The 16,465-nt window shown below is 43.1% G+C and overlaps 1 protein-coding gene across 12 annotated transcripts in view; it reads left to right on the top strand.

Moving 5' to 3' along the window:
* Positions 1–11,620, top strand: part of SETD5 (SET domain containing 5) — an 83,152-nt gene extending 71,532 nt beyond the window's left edge. For 8 of the 12 annotated variants that reach the window (XM_058726110.1, XM_058726109.1, XM_058726115.1 and 5 more), the window contains 6 exons: positions 1,350–1,406; positions 3,316–3,786; positions 6,700–6,998; positions 7,845–7,978; positions 8,527–8,615; positions 8,982–11,620. In XM_058726110.1, coding sequence (XP_058582093.1) covers positions 1,350–1,406; positions 3,316–3,786; positions 6,700–6,998; positions 7,845–7,978; positions 8,527–8,615; positions 8,982–9,587 — 1,656 coding nt within the window. In that variant the 3' untranslated portion in view covers positions 9,588–11,620. The remainder of the gene's footprint in view (positions 1–1,349; positions 1,407–3,315; positions 3,787–6,699; positions 6,999–7,844; positions 7,979–8,526; positions 8,616–8,981) is intronic. The other 4 variants (XM_058726118.1, XM_058726114.1, XM_058726116.1 and 1 more) reach the window with 1 other exon arrangement.
* The last annotated feature ends 4,845 nt before the right edge of the window (positions 11,621–16,465 follow it).

Here is a 16,465-nt window from a genome sequence, read left to right as displayed (position 1 = left end):
CATTCTTATCATCATTCTAACTGCCATGCCCTTTCCTATATTCTAGTATAGGAAGCCTTATTTCCATGCAAGACTGTGACACAGAGGAAATACCAATAAGGTGTCACAGGTAAAGATCAGCTTGGTTGGGGAAGAATATTTTTGAAAGGAAAAATAAAAATCATTCCAGTGAGAAATGTCTCCAGTGCTAAGGGAAGGAGTTGAGGAGACGTGTAATAGAGGAGAACAAGATCATGAGGGAGGGAGAACCATTAAGGAAAAGCAGTAAAAGCAGCTTTGGCAGGACAGGCTTAGTTAGCCCCCACTTTCCACCAGCCCCTCCTTTTCCTTCCTGGCTTAGTATCCACCTCACACATAGTACCCAGCCCACCAAATAAAATCAACAGCCTCTTTTCACCTCCCATGGGATAGGTCTGCTACCCAGGACATAGTTGTCCAGAGTCTACAGCATTAGGAACCTTCCCCTTCCCTTCCCTTACCCCTGGCACTCTGAATCCTTGTCACAACTACCACCATCATTCTGTCTGCATTTTACCGTTCAGATCTGCCATCAGAGTTCACTGTCCAGTTCCTGTTTGATACGGGAGTGCTGCCTCAGGTGAAAGCTCTCAGGGGAACCCTGTTTAGGATGCAGGAACTTGAAATGTACACCTCTGCTTTTTATTCCCTCTCTGTTGCCAAAAGTACCAGGGATTTTAACATCAGAGAACATTGTTAGGGGTGTTCAGATCAAATTAGATTATGCCAAGAACCATCTAGCCTATCAGCTAAATTGCATTCTATCTCCTGTAACTCATTCAAGAGGAGCTGGCCATCTCCCTAGCCCTGTCAGCCCAGCATGCTAAGCAGTTTCCCTGGACAGTGGTGGACAAGCACGAACCACAAGGAGAATGAAGAAATGTGACTTTTTCATAAAGGGGTGTGGGGTAAAGGAAAAAGGTTCCCTTGAGGCATAATAAGTGGTAGGGTGCCCATCAGTAATAAATACTGTAGGTTGCTCAACTCTAATCCAATGTAGGACGAAATTTCAAATGAAATTGTAGGGTACAGTTTCACCAATCTAAATTTTTTCTGTTAACCTGCTTAAGATGTTTACTTCTAGCATGAAATATTATAACCAATTTAAATGCTTTCGAAGATCCCAGGAAGCATTTTTAATGAGTCATTCTGTTCATTGCAATGAATTCTACAGTTAAACCTTTCCCCTGTGCATTCTTTTCCCTCCCCCTGCCCCCCGCAAAAAGTTGTGGCTAACCATCTATGCTTGCTTTTACTTTATTTTTTGGTTTGTTTTGTTTTGCTTCTTGACTTCGAGTAGATGAATAACAAGATGCTTTTCCCTCCTCTAGAACATATCCTCCCCTGAGAGTTCCCCTGCGAATAGGCCCGAGTCCCTGTCACCCGAGGTAGTTATCACACCATCTCAATCACACTTGGAGGCTGAGAGTGAGTGTGCATGAGTGTGTGGGAGGGCTGGGGGGGAGGTCCTAGTGAATGGGGTGATAGGCTGAAGGGCGACCAGCCAGTTGATGTAAGTTGAATGAACTTCCATGTGTGACTGTGATCACTCAGAACTTTTCAATGTAGATGGAGGAAAATGAAGGGGTGTGTGTGTGTGTGTGTGTGTGTCTGCGTGTGTCTGTGTGTGTGTGTGTGGTGGGATTTGCTCTTGTTTGGGGGAGGGGTGACTGAAGAGTTCTTTTAAAGTATAGACTCTAGAAGTCAAGTTTAAAGCAAGCTGAAGATATGGTATGAGCCTTGGCAAAGAAAGCAACAAGTAAGGTGTGTTTGTTAAATAAGGAAAGTTGAAATCGAAAGTTGGTAGGAGCTATCTTTTGATATTTATTATCTTGGGCTGTTGAAGGAGCTATTTATACTGGAAAAGTTAGACAGTGATTTATGTCTTATTCCAGGATTAATCTTACAGCTCTGTTTAACTGGATGTTTTGGGCTTGGGTTGATAGATTGAGCAGCTTCTTTCGAAAGGGAGTCCTGCTCCCGGCTTTCTACATTTTCTTTATAGCTCCTTACTGGGTATACAAGGAAACTAAGTCAGCCCATGGCTTCTGTTACACAGGCCTTCCTTCTGTAGTAGTTGAGATGTGGTTGCCATAAAAAGTGGTATCTCAGGATATCCAATTGAGTGCTTTTCTCAGAAACCCTACTGCTATGGAGTTGTTAAATTTAGGTTTTAGTGCTGGAGATTTTTAGCTATTCTAAGATTTGGACAACTGTAGGAATGATTAGCTCTGTTAATCTACATAGAGTCAATTTCCTCTTGAAGAGAAAACTGTAGTCTCTCATAACCTTTCAGAAATTAACTGTTAACTCTGGCCCCTTCCCACTTAAAAAATTGTGCTAAATTTAGTGATAGTTGATAAAATTCTGAATCAGGATTTTACAGACCAATATGAAACTGAAAAATGTTGTATTCTAGTGTACTAGAGGTTTTCTGGATGTTTTTTACACTGTTTTGTGAGGAAATCCTGGTGTGACATTTGAATTTCTGGTACCATTCTTTCTAGAGAGAATTAGTAAGAGTTGACCTAGAGGTGGGAAATCTTGGTATTGGGAAGTAATGATAACCAAATAGTAGATACAGCTTATTTTTTATAAAATTCAGCATTTTGGATGCTCTGCAGTGGTGGGCATTAGTGATCTTGTGGTATGTGGACATATATTAGAGGATAAAGAATTGAGTAGCCAGAACATTTTATGAGAAGCATACATGCTTAATAGTGAAAGTGAGCAAAGAACTGGTTGGTTGATGTCTTTAACTAGTTCCATTCTCCTTTACTGAACCAGTAACTTAAAATCCTTGACTTTCTGTCTACTTACTACTTTCTTTCCCTTTTTCCCTCCTCCCACCTTCCATCAATATTAAATACAAATGAATAACACCAAAAGCCAGTTATCTTTAAGACCCCAGTCTCACCTCTGGAGCATACATGGGGCTCAGGTAAATCCGTGATTATACTTCCAGCACCTTAATGTAGTACACGGTGACTCAGCAGACCTGATGAAAGGCTAAACAGGCAAAATAGTCACATTTGGCCAATTATTTAATTCTGATTTTCCCAGGATTCTCATCCAGAAAGACTTTAAGGCAATTTGTGAAAGGCCGGCATTCTGTAGTAATCTGGCCTGGGTATACTGTTGATTCCTGGAACTTTTACAGATGTTAATGGCTTTCTCCCTTGTACTTCCATCCCTCTTACCTCTCACCTGTGCCCTTCTCGCTTCCCTTCTTTTCTGCCCTTTGACTTTTTCCTTCCCCCTCCTCCTCCATGTCTCTGTTGATTTTTATTCTTTCAGCTTTGTCACCGAAAAGATGTGGACTTGACAAAAGTAGGCTACCTTGACTCCAACACTAACAGCTGTGCTGACAGACCTTCCCTGATCAACTCAGGTCCTTCTGACCTGGCTCCTCATCCCTCTGTCGGGCCCCCCTCTGAGACTGGCTTTCCAAGCAGGAGTGGAGATGGACATCAGACCCTTGTGAGGAACTCGGACCAGGCATTTCGGACAGAGTTTAATTTAATGTACGCCTACTCCCCATTGAACGCTATGCCTCGAGCAGATGGATTATATCGAGGATCTCCCCTAGTAGGGGATAGGAAGCCTTTACATTTGGATGGGGGATATTGTTCCCCTGCAGAAGGGTTTCCCAGCAGATACGAACATGGCTTTATGAAAGACCTCTCTCGTGGATCCATGTCACCTGGTGGTGAAAGGGCTTGCGAAGGAGTCCCATCTGCCCCCCAGAACCCACCGCAGAGGAAAAAGGTAAGTATTCCACCTTATATAGGCCCTTTTGAAGAACATTAACTGAGTGATTCAGTAGATGTTAACTGAGTTGACACTGTTAAGCACCATTCTTAGTGTGAGGAAAACGGAGACATAAGATGTGATCTCTGCCATGTTCAGTGAAAGACAGGATCGGGGGGTGTGTGTGTAAGACAAGACTGTTTCAATATGATTTGATCATTGTTGCAAGTATTCAGCAGATTTTAAATGTCTGCCATGTATGTACTGTTATACATGCTGTGCAATCAAAGGATAGAGCAGTGAGGAGCGCCTGGGTGCCTCAGTTGGTTAAGTGTCCGACTTCAGCTCAGGTCGTGATCTCACGGTTCGTGGGTTCGAGCCCCTCATTGGGCTCTGTGCTGACAGTTTAGAACCTGGAGCCTGCTTCAGATTCTGTGTTTCTCTCTCTACCCCTCCCCTGCTTGTGCTCTGTCTCTCTCTCAAAAATAAACAAACATTAAAAATTCTAAAGGGGCGCCTGGGTGGCGCAGTCGGTTAAGCGTCCGACTTCAGCCAGGTCACGATCTCGCGGTCCTTGAGTTCGAGCCCCGCGTCAGGCTCTGGGCTGATGGCTCAGAGCCTGGAGCCTGTTTCCGATTCTGTGTCTCCCTCTCTCTCTGCCCCTCCCCCATTCATGCTCTGTCTCTCTCTGTCCCAAAAATAAATAAAAAATGTTGAAAAAAAATTTAAAAAAAAAAAAATAAAAATTCTAAAAAGAAAAAAAAAACAGTGAAAAAGAATAATGCTAATTTCTTGTATTATTTAGCACTTACCATGTTTTAGGCACTGTTAAGTTCTTTTATGTATTAAATCTTCACAGTAATCCTGTAAGTTGGGTAATTTCCCATTTTGCAGATGAGGAAACTAAGGCAAATTCAGTGACTTGCCCATGGTCACATAGGTAGTGAATGAAAGAGCCAGGACCCTGCCCAGGTCTGTCTGATTCCAGATTGCATGCTCTTATTGCCACTGTGCTATATTTCCTCCTAAGTTCTGCCCTAATGGAGCTTAAAGCAAGTGAGACTGAGGTTGGCAGATAATTATGTTAATAAGTAATTCATTACAGTGGCAGTGGATGCTCCAAAAGAGTTGTTCAGATGTGATGAGAACATCTTAGCCACAACATGGCCTAGTGAGAACAAACAAGAGTCTCCTAGCCATTTTGAGAGGTGGAGTGAGAGGTGACAGGTCACACGCTGATTTAGCTGATCTCAGTAAGTAGGAAGCAATCTGCCAAGAAATGTGGGTGAGGATGTTATGGAAGAGAGAGCAGAATACGTAGCTGTGGGACACTCCGTTGTGTGGGCAGCAGGCATACAATGTGGTTGTAACAATTACATGCTGCTGTAGTATCTGGTGAAAGGTGGGCAGGGTCAAGAGTGGAGAATGAGAGACTGTGGAACAGGGCCAGGCCATAGATTGCTGGCTAACAGGTTGAGACTTGACTTATAAGTAATGCCTGTTCAAGAAATTACAAAGCCCCAAATGTGGTTTTTGTCAGTGGATTTCATCTAGGGGCATTTGGAAATGCATGGGAGTATTTTGGGTTGTCAAGGCAACTTCCATTTATTGTGCAGCGCTAGAGATGTTAAATGTTCTGTGTGTGACAGTCTCACACAGTTGCAGAATATCTTTAGTAGTCTTGTTGAAATGTAGCCTAGTGGCTTCTTACATTTGCATTTCCATGAAATACATTACCAGAATTCATAATTATTAGTTACTTTCCAAGATTGTGTATAGAAAATCCATGCGCAAGATGGTACTGCTTTGCATTTTTGTTACATTTTACATTTAAACAGAAAATGAGAGCCTTGAGGGACTAGAAGGCAGAAATACTGGCAGATAATTTGGGAAAAGAATAGCAGTGGGTTTTAGAAGACTGTTGCTTGAAGAGCATTGACCATCAGGAGCAAAAGTTTGCAATATCTTTGTGTTTCTGGTTTCTTGATTGAAACCATGATTTATTTGAGAAATGTTGAGCACTTACTATCAGGTTCTGTGCCAGACAGAACCTGGCACAGGTTTTGTTTAAAGACAAAATGCCAGAAAAGTTTGGTCTTTGCCCTCTTAGAACTTAGAATTTAGTGAAGGAACTGTCAGGACACTGTAATAGGTTGACACCTGGTGTAGGCAATGTGATGTAACAGTAAAAAGGAGAGGTATAGTGGGCAGGCCAGGGAGGAGGGCTCTGTATTGGCAATCAAGAGAATGAGGCAGAGTTAGGGAGAAGTTTCCAAGTGTACGTTTCCTAGACTAGCTTGCTAAAATATAAACTGCAAATCATTCTTTGTCTTTTAACACTAATTTCCCTATGTGTAAGAGAGAAACAGTAATAAATCCCTGCGTGTATCCTGAAAATTTGAATACATCTCAGAACCCTGAAACATTGGCTTTTTCTTCTGTTGTTTTTCTTTTCTCTTCTCTCTCTTTTTTTTTTTTTAAACAACTGACTCTAGGAATTCCTAGGGGTTAGGGAAGAGCTGTCAGATGACCTGGAAGGCTTTTTCAAACTTCACAAGCTCCCAACTCCTTTTTCCCTTTTCTAGGTGTTATCATTGTTGCAAATAGCTGATCCCATACTTCTGCTACTAGGTAACTGTGATCTCACAGTTCTCTGAAGGCAGAAGAAAGGTTGAGGTCTGCTGGCGAACACCGTTCTTCAAAAATGTCATCTCCTAGTGTATTTTCTTCTCCTTACCAGTTTCTGACTGATTTAAATATGTATGTAGTTGTGTTCAGACACCTCACACCTGAAAAAAGTGTTGCTAGTGTTAGTGCCTGATTTGTTTGCAAGGCTGGCTAGTGGTTTATGAGGGTTCCATCTTCTTCCCCCATTGCTGCTGATCCACTAATGATGTCTAGCTAGAGTCCTCTTCCTTCTTTCCCTCCCAGGTATCCCTGTTGGAGTACCGCAAACGGAAACAAGAAGCCAAGGAGAATTCTGCCAGTGGGGGAGGTGACTCTGCACAGAGCAAAAATAAGTCTGCAGGAGCTGGGCAAGGCAGCAGTAACTCACTTTCTGATACTGGTGCCCATGGTGTGCAGGGATCCTCATCCCGAACCCCATCTTCCCCTCACAAAAAATTCTCCCCATCTCATTCCTCTATGTCCCATATGGAGGCGGTAAGCCCATCAGATTCCAGAGGCACTTCATCTCACTGCAGACCTCAAGAGAATATCAGCAGTAGGTGGTAAGTTTATGTTTGATGATGAAATAATTAAATTCAGGAAGGAAGTATACATCCAGAGTTATTCCCAGTTTTACCTAAAATATATGGGAACACTTATCTGAGAAAGGCGGCCAGCAGTGCCATCTGTGCTCTTTCAGCTGATTTAATAGTATCAGCCACAACCCCAGCCCCATCCCCCTCAGCTTTACAGAAGAAAAGAATTGCCACCAAACCTGCAGAACGACACTTTGGACGGCATATAGTTGTGGACACAGATGAGTTATTTTATTTGCTGGGCACTAACACTGCCTCTTGTATTTTTTCATTTCATATGAAAGGTAAGTCAGGAGTTCAGCTCAGTTCCACTTAAATTAACAACACAAGTCTCAGTTGCACCCAGCCCGCATATACATAAAGATCAGACCTATTCTGAAAGGACTAGTCTGGTTTAGGGGAGACCACAAATAGATAAGTAACACTATAAGTAAGTGAAGAATAAACAGCATGTACTTAGAATAGAGAATGAGGCTGTTCTCAGGGATCTTGAACTGAAGCATGGAAGTCTGGGAAAGAAGAGACCTGGCTCAAATGAGTAATGTTTAAAAATCTATGGAGCACTTATTAAACTATGTGCCGGTCATGACTTCACAAAAAAAATTTAGCATTTCAAAATGGCGGTTAAAAGAAGCAGACATCTTTAAATCCACTTTTTCCATAGTATAAGACAGAAAAACACCTTGTTTTAAATGGGTCCTGAAGAAAATAATATCTAAGAGGCATTATACAGCCTTTATGAGAGCTTCATTTGTTCCATACTCTTGACTCTGAAGTTCTGTGGCACTAACTTGCACCCGGTTTCCTTCACAGGATGGTTCCCACGTCAGTGGAACGACTCCGAGAAGGAGGGAGCATCCCCAAGGTCCTCCGAAGCAGTGTGAGGGTGGCCCAAAAAGGAGAGCCTTCTCCCACATGGGAGAGTAACATCACAGAGAAAGACTCAGGTGAGCCCATGGCCTTCTGCCAGCCAAGTTTAGGGACACGTGAGACAGGTTCTACACAGTTCTCACCAAATGCTGGGATGAGGTGAGTCTGTTTCTTACACAGTTGGGCTCCACTGTATGGAAGGTGCCAGGTCAGTCTTGATTCTATTCTTCTGGGCTGTAGTATTATTAAGATCTAGCACTGCATGTGCACTCTTACTCTCTCTAGACTCTCTCTCTCTCTCTCTCTCTCTCTCTCTCTCTCTCTCTCTCTGTCTTTCTGTTTCTGCCGTATTTTTTCCCAAGGGATACCTTTCTGTAACTCTTCTCTCCAAAGGCCTGGAAATCCACTGTGATGAAGGATGAGGAGAAAGGAGACAGGAATCCGATCAGACATTTAAAACATAGCCCATAATTAACCACTTCTTTTGCCCTTCTGGCCTGATGCACTCACCTGATTTGTCAGAAAGAAAGCAGCATGGGTTGGTGATGACATTGGTGATTTGAATGAACAATGACTATTTCTCACTTATTCTAGGAACCCAAATTGATTTTGTATTATCTTCCAGACCCTGCAGATGGAGAAGGCCCAGAGACACTGAGCTCAGCACTCTCTAAAGGAGCAGCCGTTTACAGCCCTTCCAGATACAGCTACCAGGTGAGACGAGAAATTGCTCATCTCTGGGCATAGGAGTGTGTTCTGGGTTCCAAATATTTTGTGATCCTGGCCATCCTTTGCAGTTGAGATGCCGTCTTTGCATATAGTTTCAGCAGCCTTGGAAATAAGTCATCATCTGCTCACCTTCAGGTAATAAATCATGCCAGAAAAATAAATAAAGTGATCAGAGACAGCCATTTTACTGTCTTTGGTATCCTAAAAAGAACAAATGGTTAAGAAGATGAAGAAGGAGAAGTAGAAGAAGAAGAAGAAGAAAAAGTAGGGTATTTTAAATATTCACAAGCCTAAATGGCTTAAATAGGGACTTTTTCACCTCCTTATGCTTTTCCTCCCGACTCTTTCTAGCTCCTGCAGTGTGATAGTCCACGGACAGAATCACAAAGCCTCCTTCAGCAGAGTTCCTCCCCCTTTAGAGGACATCCCACCCAATCTCCAGGATACAGTTATCGAACTACTGCACTGAGACCTGGAAACCCCCCCTCTCACGGTTCTTCAGAATCCTCCCTCTCTTCTACGTCCTATTCCAGCCCCGCCCACCCTGTATCCACAGACTCGTTGGCCCCATTTACGGGGACACCAGGGTATTATAGCAGCCAGCCACATTCTGGAAACAGCACTGGCAGCACTCTTCCAAGGAGGAGCTGCCCTTCTAGTGCTGCTAGCCCTACCCCACAGGGCCCCTCAGACTCACCGACCTCAGACTCGGTCTCCCAGTCCAGCACAGGAACTCTGAGTTCCACCTCCTTCCCTCAGAACTCTAGGTCGTCATTGCCATCAGACTTACGGACTATCAGTCTGCCCAGTGGGCAGTCCGCTGCCTACCAGGCCTCCAGGGTATCTGCGGTTTCCAATTCACAGCACTACCCACACCGTGGGAGTGGGGGTGTGCACCAGTACCGACTCCAGCCACTGCAAGGCTCAGGAGTCAAGACTCAGACAGGACTTTCCTAGGGCTTCTGGATGTGGGCAAACAGAACTGAATGAGCCCATAGCTGCTTCCTTCCAGCTGCCTCTGGAACCTAGGCCGAGCATATTGCTGGGGAAGAGGGTACAAGGTGCCAGAGGACTGGGTCTGGTCGACAAGAAACAAGACTTGTGGTCGCGACTGGCTCTGGCCTTGGAGAAAGATGTAAATCTTGTCTGAAGCAGAGACTATAAAGAAGTTTCTCCCTGCTGTTAAGGGTACATTGTTGACAAGCAAATGGTGTTCCGGTTAGTAACGGTTCTAAGTGCAATGAGTCGTGTTGAAGCCTCTGTCTCCCGTCCTTGCCTGTAGCCTGTAGTCACTTGTGCAGTGGGGACATCTTTTTACACACACACACACACACACACACACCCAAAAAAGTTTTCTTTTCAGAGGAAAAAAATGAAAAGAGCCAATCTCTAAGCCCCAAGCCATCTGAGTAATAGTAGGGTTTTTATGCACTTAAGAAGAAAGGTAGGTATGTAAATTTTCACCCTGTGACAGACAACCATTCCAAAAGCAGGTATCTGGCCAAGATATGTCCACCAAGAATACTCCCTACCTTTGTCTTAAAATCACCAAGAAATATAGGCAGGGATAGCAAAGCTTGGAATGTGCTCTGGCTGAGGGGTGCCTGGCTCTCTGAAGAAGAGCTCCTGGTCAACTCGATTCAGGAGCAGGTGATTGTCTGAGCCCCCAGCTGTTCCCATACCACTCCCCTCCCCAAGCTGTCTCACAGCTCAGTAACCCAGAAAGTAAGTAGACAAAAGAGGAATAAGTGAGATGGGCCAATTGCATTGCTACTTATCAGCTGTTGGCAATAAATTTGATTAGTAAAGATCCCAAGTGCTTTGGGACTTCTTTGAATTTTATTTTTTCTACTCCCTGTTAATCAGGAGTTGATCCCACGAGTAGGACCGCCTCCATGATTAGGGAGCACGCACTTGTGACTGCAGGGTAAGAGTGGAAAGAGATGTTTGTGGAGTGGCACCGACAGGACTGTGATTGTGTGGGGCATGTCCCACATTTCTTTGGGGGATGCTTATTTGAGAGTGGCCCAGGTGAGAGAGTTATAAAGCCACCCACACACCTAACACTGTTCTGGATGAGAGACGCGAGCAGACTGGCTTCTCCCCATCAGTGCATTGTGCCTGCTGTACACCCCTGGAGGAGCCCTGGAGCCTGCCCAGGTGGGGTACACAATCTTTTTAAAATTCCATACGGTTGCCAGCTTATTTCTTTCACTTGTTTACTGTAATATCCGGCGTGTTTTTATTTATCTAATTTTGTATTCAGTTATAACCATGGTAGGGGTAGCAAATATATGACAGGTGTAATCCCTGGTGCTGCAGTGGACCTTACTTCTTTTCTTTTGGACAAGATAATACTGTGAGTCTCCTTCCTTCCAGTTTGTTTTCTCCTCCTTTTTTTCCCCAGCCTCTTGCATCCCCTTCTTCTCTACCCTCTCTTACAACTATCATATGCACAGTCTTCTCTCTTTGTGTGTGACTGTTACAAAATTTCACTTTTTCAAAATTGAAATCAGGTGTTTGCTCAAATGAGGGGAGATTTCTTTTTTTTAATGCTGAGACCTCAGCAGAATACTTTTCTTTTTGTTGTTTCCCCCACAAACCCATCAGTCTGGGAGAGCGTTGGGAGTGGAAATCATGTTGCCTGGGATGCTGGTTTCTTTGTATATTATATAAAACGTATGTAAATGTCTCTCCATTTGGGCTGGGGTTTGCATTCTCCCCTTGGCTGTTAACCAAGGGGAGAGGCCAGCGGGCAGGCGGCCCTCACCCTGCCTGGCACGTGCAGAGACCCCAGCCACTCTGTGTGGGCAGGGTGCTGTCAAGACCAGACCTCTGGGGGGGGGGGGCGGGGGCGGGGGGTGGGGGGAACTCTTGGAAGGGAAGAAGTATCACTTCTTTCTCAAGTGGAGTGTTTACACCTTGCTGTAACATTTGAACTTTCACAAGAGATGTAATAATTTTGATAATAAAATTCTTAACCATAATAATCATCAAGTTGAGAACTTCTTTGTCCAATTCTGTGACCTTGCCTTACCTGGTTTTCCTAATGCTACCCTTACCTGAAGAGGCAAGATGGACCCATGTTCAGGAGAATGTGCTCTTGGTGGAGTTGTTTTGCACATAATGGACTAGGAATGTGGATTGATCTTCTACACCCTTTTTTAAAAAATGTTTGTTTATTTATTTATTTTTTAGAGAGCACAAGCAGGGTAGGGGCAGAGAGAGGAAACAGAGAATCCCAAGCAGTCTCAATGCCATCAGCTCAGAGCCTTATGCGGGGCTCAAACCCACCAACCTGAGCCAAAATCGAGAGTCAGAGGCTTCGCCAACTAAGACACCCAGGTGCCCCTCCTTTTATGATTAAAGTCAGGCCATCATCAAGGCCATTCAGCAACAGCAAAGCTAAACATTGTGGACTGGGTTGAGCCAGACTGGAGTTCTTGACCTTGGCCTCATTCATTCAGCAAGTATTTATTGGCCCTCTTCTTTCCCATTCAAAAATAATACCAGGCATTGTTTTTGTTGGTGAGTTTATGCTGGTTAAATGGGGGATGGGGATAGGCAAATACAGTCATGGAGCTTCTATTCTAGAGCAGGGTGAGAACTAAACTAGTCTGTAATTTCAAATAGTCATTACCACGTTATTATTTCATAGCAGATATGTAATGAGGAGGTTGAGGTGCCATTCTAGATTGGTTGGTATGGAAAGGTCTCTGAGTTTACATTTAAGCTGAGACCTCAGATGTTAAGGAGGCAGTCCTGTGTCAATATGAATAGAGATCATTCCAAGGGAATTAGAACAGCAGGTCCAAAGCCTCTGAGGTGGAATAGACTTGATATAGTGAATGACCAGGACAGGGATAGTGGGTAGCAAATATCCAGGAAGATAGGGGATTAGATCATAAAGAGTCAGCAAAAGTGTTTTCTGTAAAGGGCCAGATAGTAAATATTTAGGCTTTGCAAAGCATGTGGTTTCTGTCAGAATCATTCAACTCTGTGTTACAATATAAAAACAGCAATAGGCCATGCTTGGGTGTACTCCAATAAAATTATTTTCACAGAAACATATAGCATGTCAGATTTGGCCTATAGGCTATGTAATTTGCTGGTTCCTGATAAAGAGCCTTGTGGGTTTAAAGAATGTGGGTTTTTTTTTTTTTAATTTTTTATTTTTTTAATGTTTATTTTTGAGAAAGAGACAGAATGTGAGTGGATTAGGGGCAGAGAGAGAGGGAGACACAGAATCCAAAGCAGGTTCCAGGCTCCGAGCTGTCAGCACAGAGCCTAACGCGGGACTCGAACCCACGGACTGTGAGATCATAGCCTGAGCTGAAGTCGGACACTCAACTGACTGAGCCACCCAGGCGCCCCAAGAATGTGGGTTTTAAATACAGTGAGAAAGTCATTGCGGGATTGACATAGTGACATATTGACATAAAGTGACATATTTTAGTTTATGATTTGTTGCTTGGTTTTTAAAAATTATTCTGATTGTTTTGAATTTGGGAGAGATGAATAAAAACCAAGAAACCAGTTCAGAATTTATAGCAATTATTTAGGTAGGCAGCAGTACAATGGTGGCTTACATTAAGATGGTAATAAATGAGGATAAGGTAAAGTAGTTAGAATAGGTTTTACAAGTAAACAGCAGTGCTTGCTGATGGTTTCATGTGGCAGTATTTTGCCCTAACATTTGTTTGACAAGATATTTACAGAAGGCTCTGATAGATTGCATTTTGCAAATAAGCACTGGAAGGATTCACAGAGGAGATGCTCTCCATTTCTTTAAGGAACTTAGAAAGTAACCAGTTGAAGGGGCGCCTGGGTGACTCAGTCAGTTAAGCATCCATCTCTGGATTTCGGCTCAGGTCATGATCTCACGATGTGTGAGATTGAGCCCTACATTGGGCTCTGGGCTGACAGCTTGGGATGATCCCAAGAGCCTTGGGATTCTTTCTCTCTCCCTCTCTCTGCCCCTCCCCGGATCATGCTCTCTCTCTCTTGTGAAATAAAAAATAACTTTAAAGGTTTTTAAAAAGAAAATAACCAGTTGGAGACATAATAAAAAATATTTTCTTCTTAGAAGACCCTCTTTAACTGTCCGTTGGAATACCTAGTTAACTTCCCACCAGCCACAGCCAAATTCTGCCTGGAGTCAGTAGGTGCCTGGTCCTTGTTAAAAAACATTTTCATATGCAGTGCCTTTTTTGTTTTATAATTCTGTGATAAAAGCAAGCCAGATGCTTTCTAAAACATACTTTAAAGATGAGAAATTGAGGCCTAGTGCAGTGTTTCAGCTGTACTGAAGAGCTTCGGATAATGAATAAGCCCATATGATTTTTGTCAGAATTGGAAGGTTTTATTCATAGTTTACTAAACATGTACTGTGTGCTAGGCTACAGAGGTACAAGGAATATGAAGGTGAATAAGGCAGCCAACTACCTATATTATCAAGGACTTACTCTGTATTACTAGGTTTTATGCTTTTGATACAGTATTAAAATAGGAAGCTGAACAGTACTATAGAAATAAGCTACTGCAACTGTCCTCCTTATTATATATGACTTTGCAGTTTACCAGGCTCTTCTGTTTATGTCATTCTATCTCATTTATGCTTAACAATGCATAAGGTAGGTATTACTCCCATTTTACAGGGTTTTTTGAATGAATTTCAGAGGATACGACTTGTCCAAGATTTCTCTCTCCTAAATGATAGACTAAAGCAGATAGCCATGGAAATTGTGCAGTTTGCACAGGAAACAAATAGAGACAACTAGAGAGTCTATGAAATGGACTAGAAATAATCACTTAACTAGCTGAAAGTATATTATACCTTTTCCTATGTTAAAAACAGTAGTCTGGCCTTTTTTGGCATCAGTTTGATGGTGCAGAGTTCTGTTTAACAAAGATCACCCTACCCTGAAGGAATAAAATGCACAGTTGTCCAATTGGAGTAGGCCATTTGCTTTGAAACTACACTGATTATTGGGGCGCCTGGGTGGCGCAGTCGGTTGGGCGTCCGACTTCAGCCAGGTCACGATCTCGCGGTCCGTGAGTTCGAGCCCCGCGTCAGGCTCTGGGCTGATGGCTCGGAGCCTGGAGCCTGTTTCCGATTCTGTGTCTCCCTCTCTCTCTGCCCCTCCCCCGTTCATGCTCTGTCTTTCTCTGTCCCAAAAATAAATTTAAAAAAACGTTGAAAAAAAAAAGAAACTACACTGATTATCAATTCATCGAACAGCTGGGACAGCCTTCATAACTTGCTGTGAAGCTCAAGAGAGAGAAAGTTATTTGCCAAGGTTTTTGGTGTTTTGTTTAATGAATTAGGTAATTTTTATTTTAAGTTTATTTTTGAGAAAGTGTAGGGGAGAGGCAGGGAGGGGTAGAGAGAATCCCAAATAGGCTCCACACTGTCCATGTAGAGCCCGACGAAGGGGGCACAAAACCTGAGATCGTGACCCGAGCTGAAATCAAGAGTCTGTGCTTAACCAACAGAGCCACCCAGGTGCCCCACCAAGATTCTTAATATTCTCTGTGCTAAAGATTGATAAAGAGAGTAGCTGGGAGAAAAGCATAGTTTTTGAAGGAGATGATGTCTCCTATAACTTCTACCTGCTCCTATATTCAAAACTTAACCTGGCAAGGATTCTGAAATAGTAGTATTGAATATTTCTCAAATTCCCCATAAAAGCACACAGAGCAGTCATGATAGCAAAACAAAACATTGGGCAACTTAAAAACTGGCTGGCTCAGTCCGTGAAGCATGTGAATCTGAATCTTGGGGTCATGAGGTCACCTCCACATTGAGCATAGAGCTTACTTTAAAAAAAACAAAAACAAAAAACCTTGGGCAACTTCACAAAAAAATTAGGTGTCCCTGTGAGCCTTGAAACAAAAGGTGGGTAGAAATAAACCGCCAATGGCCACAATACCTGCATGGTGTCCCCTTCTGTTTCATTGGAAACAATGGAGCATCTGATGCGGGCTGGAGCTGTTCAAGAAAATTCATATCAACAGAGTACCCAGGACAAAGGTGCGTACTGGAAGGGAACTCTTGATACAGTCCAAATCAAGCATGACAATTAAAATAGAGATGCGGGGGTGGGGGGGGCAGGGGAGGAGGTCACCTTAAAGGATGTGTTTGGAATAAGAGTGAAACTAGGATTCTCCCATTAAATCCAGGATATATTTATTTTCCTTCAGGGAACAATGTAATGGTTATTAAATAACTTCCTTTGGGGGGTGCCTGGGTGGTTCAGTTGGCTGAATGGCTGACTTCAGCTCAGGTTACGGTCTCGTGGTTTGTGGGTTCAAGCCTTGTGTTGGGCTCTGTGCTGACAGCTCAGAGCATGGAGCCTGCTTTGGATTCTGTGTCTCCCTCTCCGCCCCTCCCCTCGTTCTCTCTCTCTCTCTCTCTCTCTCTCTCTCTCTCTCTCTCTCTCTGTCTCTCTCTCTCAAAAACAAACATTAGGGGAAAAAAGTTAAATAACTTTCTTTGGTCTTTAACTCCTGAAATAAACAACTGGTCATAAAGTTCTAAGCATGTTCAGTGCTAAATTTAAACAGCTCTTATTTGCACAGTCCACACTTTAATATTTACGGACAAATTAAAGACTCATAAATCATGCTTCCCCTCTAAAAATGCAGAAAAACTAACTCATGTAAATATGGTAACAAAATGGATCAAAGTCAAGTCCCAGTTATGAGAAAGTAAAGAGCAGAATAATATTCCCATGAACAATAGAAGCCTACTAAACACATGTAAATAATTTTTTAGAAGTGAGAAATACCTCCCAAAAAGAGGACTTTCTCAGCTTGGTAAAGAAAAACTACAA

This window comes from Neofelis nebulosa, chromosome 4 (assembly GCF_028018385.1).
Source record: "Neofelis nebulosa isolate mNeoNeb1 chromosome 4, mNeoNeb1.pri, whole genome shotgun sequence".
In the NCBI taxonomy this organism is placed as follows: domain Eukaryota; kingdom Metazoa; phylum Chordata; class Mammalia; order Carnivora; family Felidae; genus Neofelis; species Neofelis nebulosa.
The sequence above is the reverse complement of the archived record's forward strand: the minus strand, read 5'-3'. Positions and strand labels throughout refer to the sequence as shown.